The following is a 12308-nucleotide window of genomic DNA, read 5'->3' as shown; positions in this document are numbered from 1 at the left end:
TGCCCACCTGTGGCGTGGGATGCACCTGCCCAGGATCTCTGGAGCGTTTCACTAGCTCCTTCCCGCCTGGCTCTGACATGATGAAACCAGCCCCCTCCGCTTCCCCAGCCCCTGGGCTCAGGTCCGTGCCCCTGGAGTCGGCCAGGGTGCTGGGCTGGGGCATCCCCCAGGCTTGGCCAGCCCTGCAGGGGGGCAGGTGGCGGGGCAGGGCAGGGCAGAGGCCGTGGCCAGAGCACGGGGTCCCTGCCCAGCTCTCCCAGGTCTTCCCTCCTCCCTCCAAGCCCACCCTATGCCGCCCCCGGGGCTGGGGCCATTCCTGGCTCCTTGGGGGCGCATGTCCTGGGGCTGCCGGGAGCTGGCTGGGCCGTGGGTGGGAGCAGAGGGGTTAATGGTGCATGATCGGGGCCCTGCCGGGGCAGGAACAGGGTGTTGGCCGGAGGGTGTTGGCCGGGGAGCTCGGGGAAGGGAGGATGACGCCCATCTCGAGGGGTGGCTCATTGGCTCAGCAGCCGTGAGTCACTCCAGGAAGCGGCTGGAACTGCGGGGCCCCACTTCTGTCCCCCCACACCCGGGACACCCTGGGAGCCCCGGCCAGGATGGTGCTTAGCATGGAGCAGGGAAGCGGTGAGCTGGGCGTGGGGCAGAGGGCAGCATGGCGGGGAGCCGGGGTGGGCCTGGGGCAGGAGCGGCTTCGGGTTTGTGCTCGTTGGAGCTGGCACTGCCATCCCAAGGAGCTCACAGCTCCCCCCCACCAGCAGCTTCAGTGTGCCCTGCCATGCTGGGGACTCTGGGGGTCCCCGTCCCCCAGGGCTTCTGCTTGTGCCCTGCCAGCAGGCACCGGAGCTGGGCACCGATCCCTAGTACAACACCGAGGTGGCTGCTTCCCTGCCCGGGCATGTGTCTGGGTCCAGGCTGGCATGCCTGCATGCTGGTGCTTGTCCCTGGGCTCCCAGTCAGGCGTGGGGGAGCCCCAGGGCCCTGTTGGTGCTTCCCCCCAAGCCGCTGACCAGGTTTGTGCATGCCTGGCCCCTTCGCCCACCCTGGGGCCTGTTCCTGTCTGGCCCCCGCCCAGACAGGGTGCATCTGCGTGGGGCAAGATGGCTGCAAGCCTCAGCGCGCTCATCAGAGGGCAGTCGTGGCAGCCACGCGGCGCCCGGGGCTGTCCTGCCACCTTCTCCCTGGTCCACGGGCACCCCGGGCACAGGTCTGGGCTCGCCCACCCACCCGGCTCAGCCTCTGCTCGGGCCTGGGGAGAAGCAGGGCACTCTCCCTGGCTTTTGGGAGCGTGCAGCCGGGCATGACTTGGGGGCTCTGGCACGTGGGCTGCGCAGCCTGGCCCTACGCAGGTGCCCTGGCTCCGGGCCTATGAAGTGCCCTCCTGCCCCTCAGCACTGCCCCCCATGCCCAGCCCACCCTCCTCCTCCCAGCTGGGGCCTGCTGAGCGCCCTGCAGCCAGGGCTTGGTGTGGAACGGGTGGGATGCCCGCCCCTCGGCCATGGGATTTCACGGCAGTGAAATCCCCGCCTGTCCCAGAGCGGCACCGGGACTTCCCTGAGGCCTCGAGGGCTGCTGGGAGCAGAGCTCTGTGGCCAGGCTTCTTGCCCGGGGGCAGCTAGGACTCCCGGGTCCCCGTCTGGTCGCCACTGTCGCAGACTGGGGTAAGCCCCAGGCATTTGATCGGGGGGGCATAACTGGGCTTTGCCCCGGGTGGGTTGCGGGGGGCAGGACAGCAACAGGTGATGACCTGGCACTGTGGTGCAGCTGCTGCAGCCATGCCCCGTATCTGCTTTGGTGCGAGACTACAACGGTCTTGGGCTTCTGGTGGGGCGTCTCTGGGGGTGCAGGCACCACAGGGTGTTGGTGCCCCCGAGCAGGCATCGCAGCAGGGGGGTTGTGCCAGCGGGGAGGCTCCCAGGAAGGAGTTAAAGGCCCTATCGCTCCTCACCAGGGAAAACCACGAGGTCTGTGGTTTCCCTTCCCCTTTCCCAGTGCTGACATCCCTGTCACGAGCCCAGGGTCACTCTTGGTGCATCAGTTGCTGCAAGGGGGACGGGGGGGGCGCAGCTCCTGCCCCCGTGTCTCATCACCGCTCTGCTGCAGATGACTCTGCTGTGGCAGCAGGCCCCTCGCTGGTCTGCCCCATGCCCCGGGGGTGGGAGGAGACCTCCAGGCTGCCCAGCTCTGGGGTTTTGGGGCTGCCTGTCTCCAGCAGTCCCCTCCCTTCCTGCCAGCTTGTTCCCTAGCCTGGGTGTTTCTCCAGTGGGGTGTTAGGGGTGACCTGGTGGCCTGGCTCCCCTTGGGCTTGGGCTGCATCTGGGCAGTGTCCTCCTCTCTGCTGCTGAGTCCAGGGCACATCTACATGTGCATTAATGCACATTAAATCTAGTACCTCCGTAATTTATGAGGTACTAGGAAAATGTGCATTAGCCTGTCTTTGTAGACATAGATTCATAGACATTAGGGCTGGAAGGGACCTCGGAAGATCTTCGAGTCCAGCCAGGGGCAGGAAGTCTGCTGGGGTCATAGGATCCCAGTAAGATAGACATCCAAATGCCTCTTGAAGGTGTTCAGAGTGGGTGCTTGAACCACCACTGGCGGCAAGCTATTCCTGACTGTGGGGGCTCGGACAGTAAATAAGTTCTTCCTTATGTCCGGCCTGAAGCGGTGTTTCAGCAGTCAGAAAGCCGGGTGGTGCCCAGGGCCCTGCTCGCTGCCTTTCCCCTGGGGGACTCCGCTAGGGCCACGCGTGCTGGGAGCCGTTGCCTGCGCTAGCCAGCAGTCTCGTGCCTACCTGCCAGAGCCAGCTGGCAGCCGGGCAGGTTTGATGCTTCATAGTTTCATAGTTGGTCAGGTCGGAAGGGACCTGAGCAGATCATCAAGTCCTGGTGACCCGTAAGGGTGGAGCTGCCCGGGCTGGGGCATGGGCTGGAGGTGCAGTTGCTTGGCTGCAGGGCAAGGGTGGTGCCATGGGGCGGTGGGGGCTGGTTGCTGCTTGGTCCTGAGCCAGGTACAGCTGTGCCTGCATGCCGCAGGAAGGCGAGGGGTGCGAATCCCGCCCCGAATGCCATTGCTGGGCCCCAGCTCCTCTGGAGGGAGAGCCTCGGTTGCATCTGGGCCCCACGGCTGCAGGGAAAGCCTGAGTGCGGGGGCAGCAGTACCGGGAACTGTCGGAACGAGACGCCACCGACCTTTGCAGGGGGGATTTCAGCAGATGGGGAAGCTCGTCCATGAGACCCTTGCACCAGACTGAGGAAGTGCCTGTGCTGACTCTGGAGACTGGGGTTCATCAAAGGACCCATGACCGTCCCGGAGGCAGACATGACCCTAAATGAAAGAGGAAACGGCAGGGCTGGGCGGGGGGGTGCCTGGGGAGAAGGCTGCAGGCAGTGCTGGTGTGGGAGCGAATGACATGGGCTGGCTGTGAGTAAATCCAGTCAGGGGCTCCTTGGCAGCCTCCGAATGGGCAGGCTGGTACGTGGGGCGGAGGGCAGCCCCCATAGCCCCGTGCTGAGGCCATGGGGAGACCCAGGCAGGTGGAGGCCAGGCAGTCCGGCCTCAGCGGTGTGCGAAGCATCCCAGCCCCTTTCAGAGGGATGCGCAGGCTGGGGTGCGGAGGGACATGCAGCGCAGGCGGATGCAGCCTGGGGCCCCTTGCAGGTCGCGCGTGTCGCTGCAAAGAGACCCGGGGCTGTGGCAGCAGGGTAACGTCGCCTCTCTGGGCCTCAGTACGGTGCCGTCGGGGGGGTTGGCAGCAGGTTTGCAACGTGGGCGAGGAGCTGGCTGCAGGGAGGGGGCAGCCAGCGCCACAGCCTGGGCTGCAGGGAGGGCGCTGAAGGAGCGCAGCTCTGCTTGGTCTCGGGCTGATGTCTCATGATTAATGGGCTCGGCCGTGCAAGGAGGAGCGTGCTCCTGGACCTGGCTGAGGACACAAGGGAGAGGCCCCCACGCCGGGGAGTTGGTGCAGGGGAACGGGGTGACCTTGGGGACCAGAGGAACAGAACTGGATGCAGTTTAGAGGTGCAGGGAGGTCATGCCGAGGGACTGGGGAGCGGAGCGGAGGGGAGACCTGGGAGCACTGGTTTGTGGTAGGACAATGGCGATGCGGCCGTGGGAGAGGCAAAGGCCTGCTAGGTTTGCGTTCGGAGGTGGTTCGAGGTAGGGACCTGGCGCTGCACTGGGAAGACCTCCTCGGGGGCGCCGTGTCGTTCTTGTCAGCTGCGTCCCAGAGAGAGGCATGCAGCTGGCCTGGGTGCAGAGGGGGACGTAGGGTGACCAGGAAAGTGCTTGCCAGCCTCCGCGGATAGCACCCGGGAGGGAGCGGGGTGGGCACCAGAGCACGTGCGTCTTGACTGCCCGTGCGCGGACCAGGCGCTTCCAGACATCTGAGCTGTGGGAGGGGAACAATGCAGCCAGTCTCAAGATGGGGCATGCCCAGTAGGGACCGGGCTATATGGCATCAGCGGTGCCCGCAAGGGTGAAGACCGGACCGAATGGCGCAGGAGGTTGCTGCCCAGCTCATGCTCTGCAGCTCTCGGTGTTCGCAGTCCAGGCCCTCAGGACAGGAGTGCAGCCCTCGGGGGTCCTGAGCTGTGGCAGGTAAAAGGAGAGATGGACACGGGGTTGCTTTGGAGGGAACGGGAAGAGTGAGCAGCAGAGAACGGCGGTGCCTTCTCGGAAGCAGGAGTTCGCGCGCTGGACTGGCAGCAGGGGAATAAGGACGCTGGGCTTCGATCTTTGCAGAGGCAGGAGCTGGCTTGCACAGCTGAGCAGGGCAGGTGGCGTCTGGGTGCTGTGACCGAGCTGCCAAAAGCAGCAGCGATGGATGGGCACAGACGCGGTCTCTTCCAAGGAGCAGCCAGCCGAGGTCGTCTAAGGCGGCAGGAGGAAGTCAGACCTGCGGGTCGGGTCCATTGCAGAACTGGTGTTTTCACTAGTTTAGGCCATCCCCAGGGACCAGGAAGGGTGTCCTGCAGGCGGGTGTGCGAGGCCTGGGTGGGTGGGCCAGCCTCCAGCCTTTCACTAGGGCGCATGGTGGTCTGAGAAGCCGGGTCGGCCCAAACAGCTTGGGACCCGCGGGCATTCAGACTGGGCGGGAAGGGTACGTCATCCTGCTTCCTACTGGGCCGGCGGGGCAGGCCTGCCACAGGCTGGGGGCGAAGGACCCGCTTGCTCCTTGCTGGGACTTTCCGAAAGCTGTCGACAAAGCGGCTGTGATGCGAGGGGGGCAGAAGATGCAGGGAGCCCTGTGGGCCCTCGGCTGGCGAGCGGGACAGCTGGGACGGTCCTGGTAGCTCGGGTAAAGGGAAGACGTGGCGCGCCAAGGGGGCTGTGGCTGGAGGTGCCGGCGTGGTGGCTGCAGCAACTTCACTGAGGCTTACTGGGCCAACTGGGTTGTTGGGAGCCAGCAGGAGCGGCCAGCAAACCTTGCGGGATGCTCGGGAAAGGGGTCTGCAGGGCAGGGGCGCCCTTTGCAGCTGGGCCAGGCTGGAAGCCCTGGGTTGGGGGCGCGTGGGACCCCCAGACCTGCCATGTGGGCAGCATCTCCGCGGTCCGGCTGCATGCGGGCTAGCTGGGCACGGGTGAAGGCGGTGGGCGGACCCACACTCGCTGCTCGGGGCCCCGCTCCCCACTGCCCCACACCTGCCGGGCTGCGCCGCAAGCCCTTCCCTGGGCGGGAGCGGGGCAGGGGCCCCGGTGCAGCCCGGTCACGGCTCCCCCTCCCCCACTCCGCCCGGTGCGGGGGGCAGGCAGCGATGCCCGCACGGGGGTGAGTCCCGCTGAGCTGGCAGCCTGCCCCGGGCAACCCCCCTCCATGCTGCCCATGAGAGCAGCTGTGCAGTGCCCACCTGCGTGCCAGGAGGGGGTCCCGGGTCCTTTAAGAGCCTCCTCCTTTGTATGCAGGCGATGCCGCTGGTTCAGCGCTGGGCTCCTGCCCGCATGTGAAAAACTGCAGAGCAACAAAAAGCAGCTTCCCTTGTTGTTTGGTTTCTCTGTTCAGGCGCCCGCACAATGGGCCCTTGTTGTGGCAGCCGCTCGCCGCCCTCCCCGCGCTCCTCCCGCGCCCCACCGGCCCATGTCCTGGGTGCGGGCTCTGTCCCCTCCACCCGTGGCTGTGGCGCAGGCAGGGAGGGGACTTTGCCTTCTGCAGTGGCTCCCGGGGCCAGGCATCGCGGGCCATCAGCACCTGGCCCTCTGCACTGCCGTGGCGGGGGCCTGGCCACGGGCCCAGCTGGCAGCTCAGCGGTGCCCAGCCCGGGGCTGGCAGCCTCCGGCTGGGAGGGAGGGAGGGAGGAGGCAGACCTGCACTTTGCTAGCCTCCGGCCGGTTGGCGAGCGCACAGTGCGGTGGCCGCAGGCATTCCACACGTTCCTCGGGCTGTGCCAGGCATCCCCACACTCGGACCGGGGCACGGCCCCTGCACGGGGCTAGCTGCGAGCCACGAGGACCCCTCCTTCCCGGGGGCAGGTGCCAGCTGGCCCCGGAGCAGCATCTCGGGTGCTGCAAGTGGGGCCATGCAGGAGCTCTGCATCCTGATGCCCGGTCTCAGTGCCTGGGAGGGCTTCGGGAGAGAACGGCAGAGCCGGGCCAGGGCAGGGCTGGATCCAGCCGTGCCCCCTGGGTGCTGGGGGGCAAGTGCCTTGGGCCTAACCCTCCTCCTCCTCTCCCCTCAGTCCCCAGTGACTTGACCCCGGAGGAGTGCCAGGAGCTGGAAAACATCCGTCGCCGCAAGCGGGAGCTGCTGGCCGACATACAGGTACGGGGCACAGGCTGCCGGGCTCAGGTGCCAGCCACAGGCTGGCAGGGGAGGGCTCGCTGCTGGTGGTTCCCGGAGCGCCCTGGCATGCCGCAGGCTCTGCGCCAGCCATGCCATGTCCCGGCCTCGCCGCGGCCTCCTGGCAGCCCCTGTTGCACGGGCTGCAGTGCGAGAGATGGGCGCACGTCGCTGAACATCAGCTGGCAAATGGCTTGTGCCCATTCAGGGCCAGGGGCTGCAGGGGGGAGTGAGAAATGGCCCCGAGGCCCAATTAACCATGGGGCTCGCTCAGGTTTCCCCGCTCCCACCCAGGCCTGTCAGGTCGCTGCAGCTGGTGACAGTGATGGGACTTCTCTCTGCCAGGGCAGAGGGGGATGGGGTGGGAGGCTGGGGGCACCTGGCCCTGTTCCCAGCTCCTCCAGCCTCTGCAGTGCCCCTTCCGGGCACGGCCTTGGACGTGACGCCCCGAATCCCCACGCCAGCTCTGCAGGGGGTGAGGTCCCGCTCTGTGCTGCATGCCATTGCCCCACAAGAAAGGGGGCGCGGGGCTGCCCCTGGCAGGGGTGGCTCTCCCAGCAGCCCTTCCCCCCATTTCTGGGTGGGGACTGGGCTTCCAGTCCTGTTGGCAGCAGAGCCTAATTACCGCCATATGCCCGGCGTGAGCTAAAAGGATTAGAGGGTAATTGCGTTAACTTCTCGGCGCCTTCCTGTGGGAGCAGAGCAGCACAGCTCCCGCCCCAGGGACGGCCGGGCGGGCAGAGGAGGTGCTTGCTGGGCTCGGCTCTGTGCAGGGTGGAGGGGCAGGGCAGCCCCAACCCTGCTGGGAGGGTGGCTCTGGCCTCCGTCCCGCCTGGCCCGCTGTTTCCCAGCGGAGTTGGGGCCACGCTGCACCCGGGCTCGGGGATGCCTGGGTCCTAGCACCGGCCCGGCTGGTTGCAGGCTCAAGGCAGGTCACCAGCCCCTGCCCTGGGGCTCAGGGGGCTCCTGGCCTCTGAGCTGCTGGAGGGAGGGGGCCAGGTGGGCAGTGGGGCCTGAGTGGACCCCACGCCTGCTACACCCCACACCTGAGCCTTTCCATGTGCATCTCCTGCAGCGGCTGAAAGATGAGATAGCAGAAGTGACGAACGAGATCGAGAACCTCGGATCCACAGAAGAGAGGTGAGGCTTGCCCCCAGGGGTGTGAGGGGGCAGCCCCTGGCAAGGAGACAAAGACAGCGCGGACCTGGCGTCCAGCCCCGAGAGGTCCCGGCAGCCTGCACCTGCCGCGGGCATGCCTCACCCCAGCTGGGTGCAGCTCGGGGCACTCCTGCAGCCCCGTTGCCCTTGGAGCGGGAGGTCTGTGGTCCCTAATGCCCTAAGGGAATCCCCCGGCTGATCCGCAGCTCCACATGTCTGTGTTTTTCCAAGCCCCGGCCCTTCCGTCTGGCCTGGGCGACTGTCTGGGTTTGTTCTGCGCTGGTGCCGGCCTGGGATTAGGGAGGCCTGGCAGGCACTGGGAACCCGCCGGCACACCAGCCCCTCGGGGGCATGGAGGTCCCTCAGCCTCCCCACTCTGCTCTGGCCCTGGGCTCCAGCTGCTGCAGCTCCCTCAGGGCAAGGCAGAGCCACGGGTGTCTGGGCTCATGCCCGGGGCTGCTGAGGGACAGGGATGGATGGGGCCCTGGCCTGGGGCACCACTGCCTTCCCATGGGCTTAGTCCCGGACTTTGCCTTCGGCAGGAAAAACATGCAAAGGAACAAACAGGTGGCAATGGGCAGGAAGAAATTCAACATGGACCCCAAAAAGGTACAGCTGCAGGGCAGGGAGGGGTGCCCACGGCTGGCTGTGGCCAGCCGGGGGGAGCTCCGGGCCCGTGGGCAGCATCACGGCCAGTGCTCCTGCCTTGCAGGGGATTCAGTTCCTCATCGAAAATGACCTGCTGAAGAACACGTGTGAGGACATCGCCCAGTTCCTGTACAAGGGAGAGGGGCTCAACAAGACCGCCATCGGGGACTACCTGGGGGAGAGGTACGGCCGGGCGGGGGGACTGGGGGAATGCTGCTGGGTGCCGGAGTCCTGCTCCTCGGGTGCCCGGGTGCAGAGCCTTGCTGCTCTTAGGGGGGAGCCACCCCGCAGGTGGGGCAGGGTGGGAGGTCGGGGTGACTGTGGGGTGGACATGCTGCTCATCCTGCCCCGCGCTTCATCCCTGCAGGGACGAGTTCAACATCCAGGTGCTGCACGCCTTCGTGGAGCTGCACGAGTTCACCGACCTCAACCTGGTGCAGGCCCTGCGGTGAGTGGGGCCCGGCTCCCGTGTGTCCAGGCCTCCTGCCTGCCCCCCGGCTGGGTCTGGCTACAGCGTGGGATATCGGTGCTGGGGGGCAGGGGGTTCCTGACCCTGCTGCGTCCTGTAGGCAGTTCCTGTGGAGCTTCCGCCTGCCGGGGGAGGCGCAGAAGATTGACCGGATGATGGAGGCGTTCGCACAGCGGTACTGCCAGTGCAACCCCGGCGTCTTCCAGTCCACGGGTAAGGAGCTGTCCCCTCTCCTCCACCTGCCCGCCTGCCCAGGCTGGCACTGACCCCTCTCGCCCCTGCCCCACAGACACCTGCTATGTCCTGTCCTTCGCCATCATCATGCTGAACACCAGCCTGCACAACCCCAATGTCAAGGACAAGCCCACAGCCGAGCGCTTCATCGCCATGAACCGCGGCATCAATGATGGGGGCGATCTCCCCGAGGAGCTGCTCAGGGTGAGGGTGGGCATGGGGCATGGGGTAGGTGGGCAACATGGGCCTCCCTGGGCACTGGCTGACCACCACCACCTGCTCCCCTCCCTGCCAGAACCTCTACGAGAGCATCAAGAACGAGCCCTTCAAGATCCCCGAGGACGACGGCAATGATCTCACCCACACCTTCTTCAACCCTGACCGCGAGGGCTGGCTGCTGAAACTCGGTGAGCACTGCCATGTGGCTGGGGGGCACAGGGCGGGTGTGGGCACGGGCACATTGATGCTCTGGGCCAGCCCCGGGCAGGTGCAGCGGTGGGGTAGGGGCTGCACAGCCCCTGGGGACAGGCAGAGCCGCTGGCGCCTGGCTCCATCCTCAGCCCCCAGCGAAGTGGGACAGTGGCAACCGGGATTCTGCCTCCAGTCCTGCTGGGTGGGGTGTGGGCGGAGGGTCCCTGGGGCCGAGCGCCGGCCCCACAGGTCACGCCGTCCTGGCTCAGGCCCCTCCAGAAGCGACCGGGAGCTGCCTCGGGCTGCGTGCATCTCCCCTCCCGCAGCATCATCACCTCCCGCATCCCGGCTCCATGGCAGGCGGCGTGCATGGCATCCCCGCAGCCCCAGCCCCGCTGTGCCGCCCCACCCTGGCTCCCGCGTTTTTCAGTTTTTGTTCCAGCAGCAGTTTTGTTTTCCCTGCCGGGGAGGAGGGGAGGGGTAGGGGGGTTGTAGAGGGCTCCTGCTGTCCCTGGGCTCTCGCCTTCCCCAGGTGCCAGCCCCCTTGCAGCTCCCCGAGTGCCCCTAGCCAGAGCCAGGGAGGTCAGGAGGGGCGGGCGGGTGTCCTGGCAGCCCTGGCACAGCGAGGGCGGGGCAAGGCCACATTCCCAGCTGGGGACTCAGCGGCAGAGCGCCTGCCCGCCCGTGTGTGTAGCACCAGATGCAGGTTCAGGCTGTCTCACCCCGGCTGCCTTGTTTCCAGGCCGCTGGCCCCAGGGCAGGGCAGGGGGTGGCTGGGCTGGAAGGTGCCCGCAGGCAGCAGCCTTGCCCTGGCCAGTCCATGCAGAAGCGCAGCAGGTTCCCGCTGGGCCCAGCCTCCCCAAGCACCCATCCCCTCCTGACTGGCACTGCACCCAGGCAAGGGGCGTGGGGGGTTCCTTTGTTTTAATTTTCTTTTCTCCCTCGTTTGTATGTTTTCCATGATTTTGGCTCTGCCTTTCCTTGCCCCCAACGCCAGGAGGTACGTACTGCTCCTGCTCCCGCCCCGCTCGCTCTGCTCCACTCCTGGCCCCTGGGCCCCTCGCCTCTTTGTTTTCAATGGCTGGTGGTTTGGTCTCATTGCTGCTGCTTAGCTGCCACTGCTCGCTGACCATGCAGTCCCTCAGGAGCTCTGCCTCACCAGCTGGCCTGGCCCCTGCGTCCCGGCGGAGGGTAGGGGGTGGCAGCCTGGGTCGTCATGACCCAAGGCATGCCTGGGTCCCCCCTTAATGCAGGGCCCTGCAGGATGCCTTGTAGTCCTGGGAGCCGAGTCTCTCCCAGCCCCCTGCAGTGAGGCTCAGAGGGGGCGAAGCCTGGCGCCTCCTTGCTCTGCTGCGCCCCGCCGGTGTCTCTGCCCCTGCAGCCCAGCGCCCCTTCGAGTGCAAGGGCAGCATGGCCTGTCCTGCAGCTCGCAAGAGGACAGGCTGCACCCATGTCTGTCTGGTGCCCTGGAGACCCGGCCCTGGGGGCCGGGATCGTGGCCCCCCCAGACTGTGCACTCCTGGGAGCGAGAACATCGGGTCCAGGCTGTGGGCAAGCGCAGCCAGGGATTGCACTCCCTCCATGCAGGGGGAAGGGCTCCTAGCCTGCTTCTGGGGCCCGGTGCCGCTGGAGGGCAGCTGGTGAGCTCCCTGGGCAGGCAGGAGCTGTCCACCTGTTGTGTTTGCAAAAGCCCCCCACACCCAGCAGCGGGCACCCGGCTCCCCAAGGGCTCCCAGACCTGCACTCTGCGCTCCTGGGGGCCGGGGCCGGAGCCAGCTCCCCATGGCTGCTGGAGGCTGGGCCTGCGGCGTCTCAGCTGCTTGGAACCATGCCCTGGCTGCCCCAGCCCATGGCATGGCCACCTCATTGTCTCTTGGGCTGCCCGCCTGGGAACACGGCGTGCTGCTTGCACTGGCTCCGAGCAGCTGGTCGGGCACCAGAGCCAGGGCTGGTGTCCATCTGCAGGAGCCTGTGGGGTGGGATGAAGAGCACCAGGCCTCTGCCCAGAGCCTGTTCCCATGGTAAGTGCCCCCCATGCTCCCAGAAAGCCTCCGTGGCCTCAACACTGTCGGGGCGTGCTGAGCTCAGGCAGGCAGCAGTTGCCCCGTGGAGGTGCCGGCTGGCTCTCTCTCTCCCGGCCAGGGGCACTGGCTCTGGCCCAGCTCTGAGGGCACCAGCTGGGATGGGACCTGCCCCACTGCGCTGTGGGACCAGTCCTGCCTGCCGGCAGAGGCTCATGGCGGGATGTGTGCCATGCGGTGTGGCACTCGGTGCAGCCGGTCTCCTCCCGTGTCACCCAGCCACATTGGGACGTGCAGGCCTTGGCTCTCAGCATTTGTTTGGTGTGCTTCACACGGGCCCAGCTCCCATGGCTGGCATGTGGCTGCCATGGCCTGCATTTGGGGCAGGGATCGCTGGCTTAGGAACGGGGTCTCCCCCAGGTGCCTTGTATCGCCCCAGGGCCAAGCTGTGATGCAGGCAGGCCACGCTCCAGGCAGTGGCTGGCTCAGCCCTGTTGCTATTGGCACCACTCTGTGGCTTGGCCTTCTGGCCTTTTCTGGGGATAGAGGCTCCCAATGGCACCTCCATGTCCTGGCTTCTGCCCCGCTGCACCCC

The 12308-nt window shown here is 66.8% G+C and overlaps 1 protein-coding gene across 2 annotated transcripts in view; it reads left to right on the top strand.

Annotated features, from left to right (window-relative positions):
* The first annotated feature begins 526 nt into the window (after window positions 1–526).
* CYTH1 (cytohesin 1) overlaps window positions 527–12308 on the top strand; it is a 19722-nt gene continuing 7940 nt past the window's right edge. Inside the window, exons 1-9 of one of the 2 annotated variants that reach the window (XM_019515404.1) lie at window positions 527–624; window positions 6672–6754; window positions 7848–7912; window positions 8473–8539; window positions 8643–8761; window positions 8946–9026; window positions 9148–9260; window positions 9337–9485; window positions 9577–9688. In XM_019515404.1, coding sequence (XP_019370949.1) covers window positions 597–624; window positions 6672–6754; window positions 7848–7912; window positions 8473–8539; window positions 8643–8761; window positions 8946–9026; window positions 9148–9260; window positions 9337–9485; window positions 9577–9688 — 817 coding nt within the window. In that variant the 5' untranslated portion in view covers window positions 527–596. Of the gene's footprint in view, window positions 625–3396; window positions 3421–6671; window positions 6755–7847; window positions 7913–8472; window positions 8540–8642; window positions 8762–8945; window positions 9027–9147; window positions 9261–9336; window positions 9486–9576; window positions 9690–12308 lie in introns of those variants that run through there. The other variant, XM_019515414.1, reaches the window with a different exon arrangement.

The sequence above is a fragment of the Gavialis gangeticus genome, unplaced genomic scaffold (assembly GCF_001723915.1).
Source record: "Gavialis gangeticus isolate Ggan-Ray unplaced genomic scaffold, GavGan_comp1, whole genome shotgun sequence".
NCBI lineage: Eukaryota > Metazoa > Chordata > Crocodylia > Gavialidae > Gavialis > Gavialis gangeticus.
Note: the sequence above shows the minus strand (reverse complement) of the source record. Positions and strands in the feature narration are given on the sequence as shown.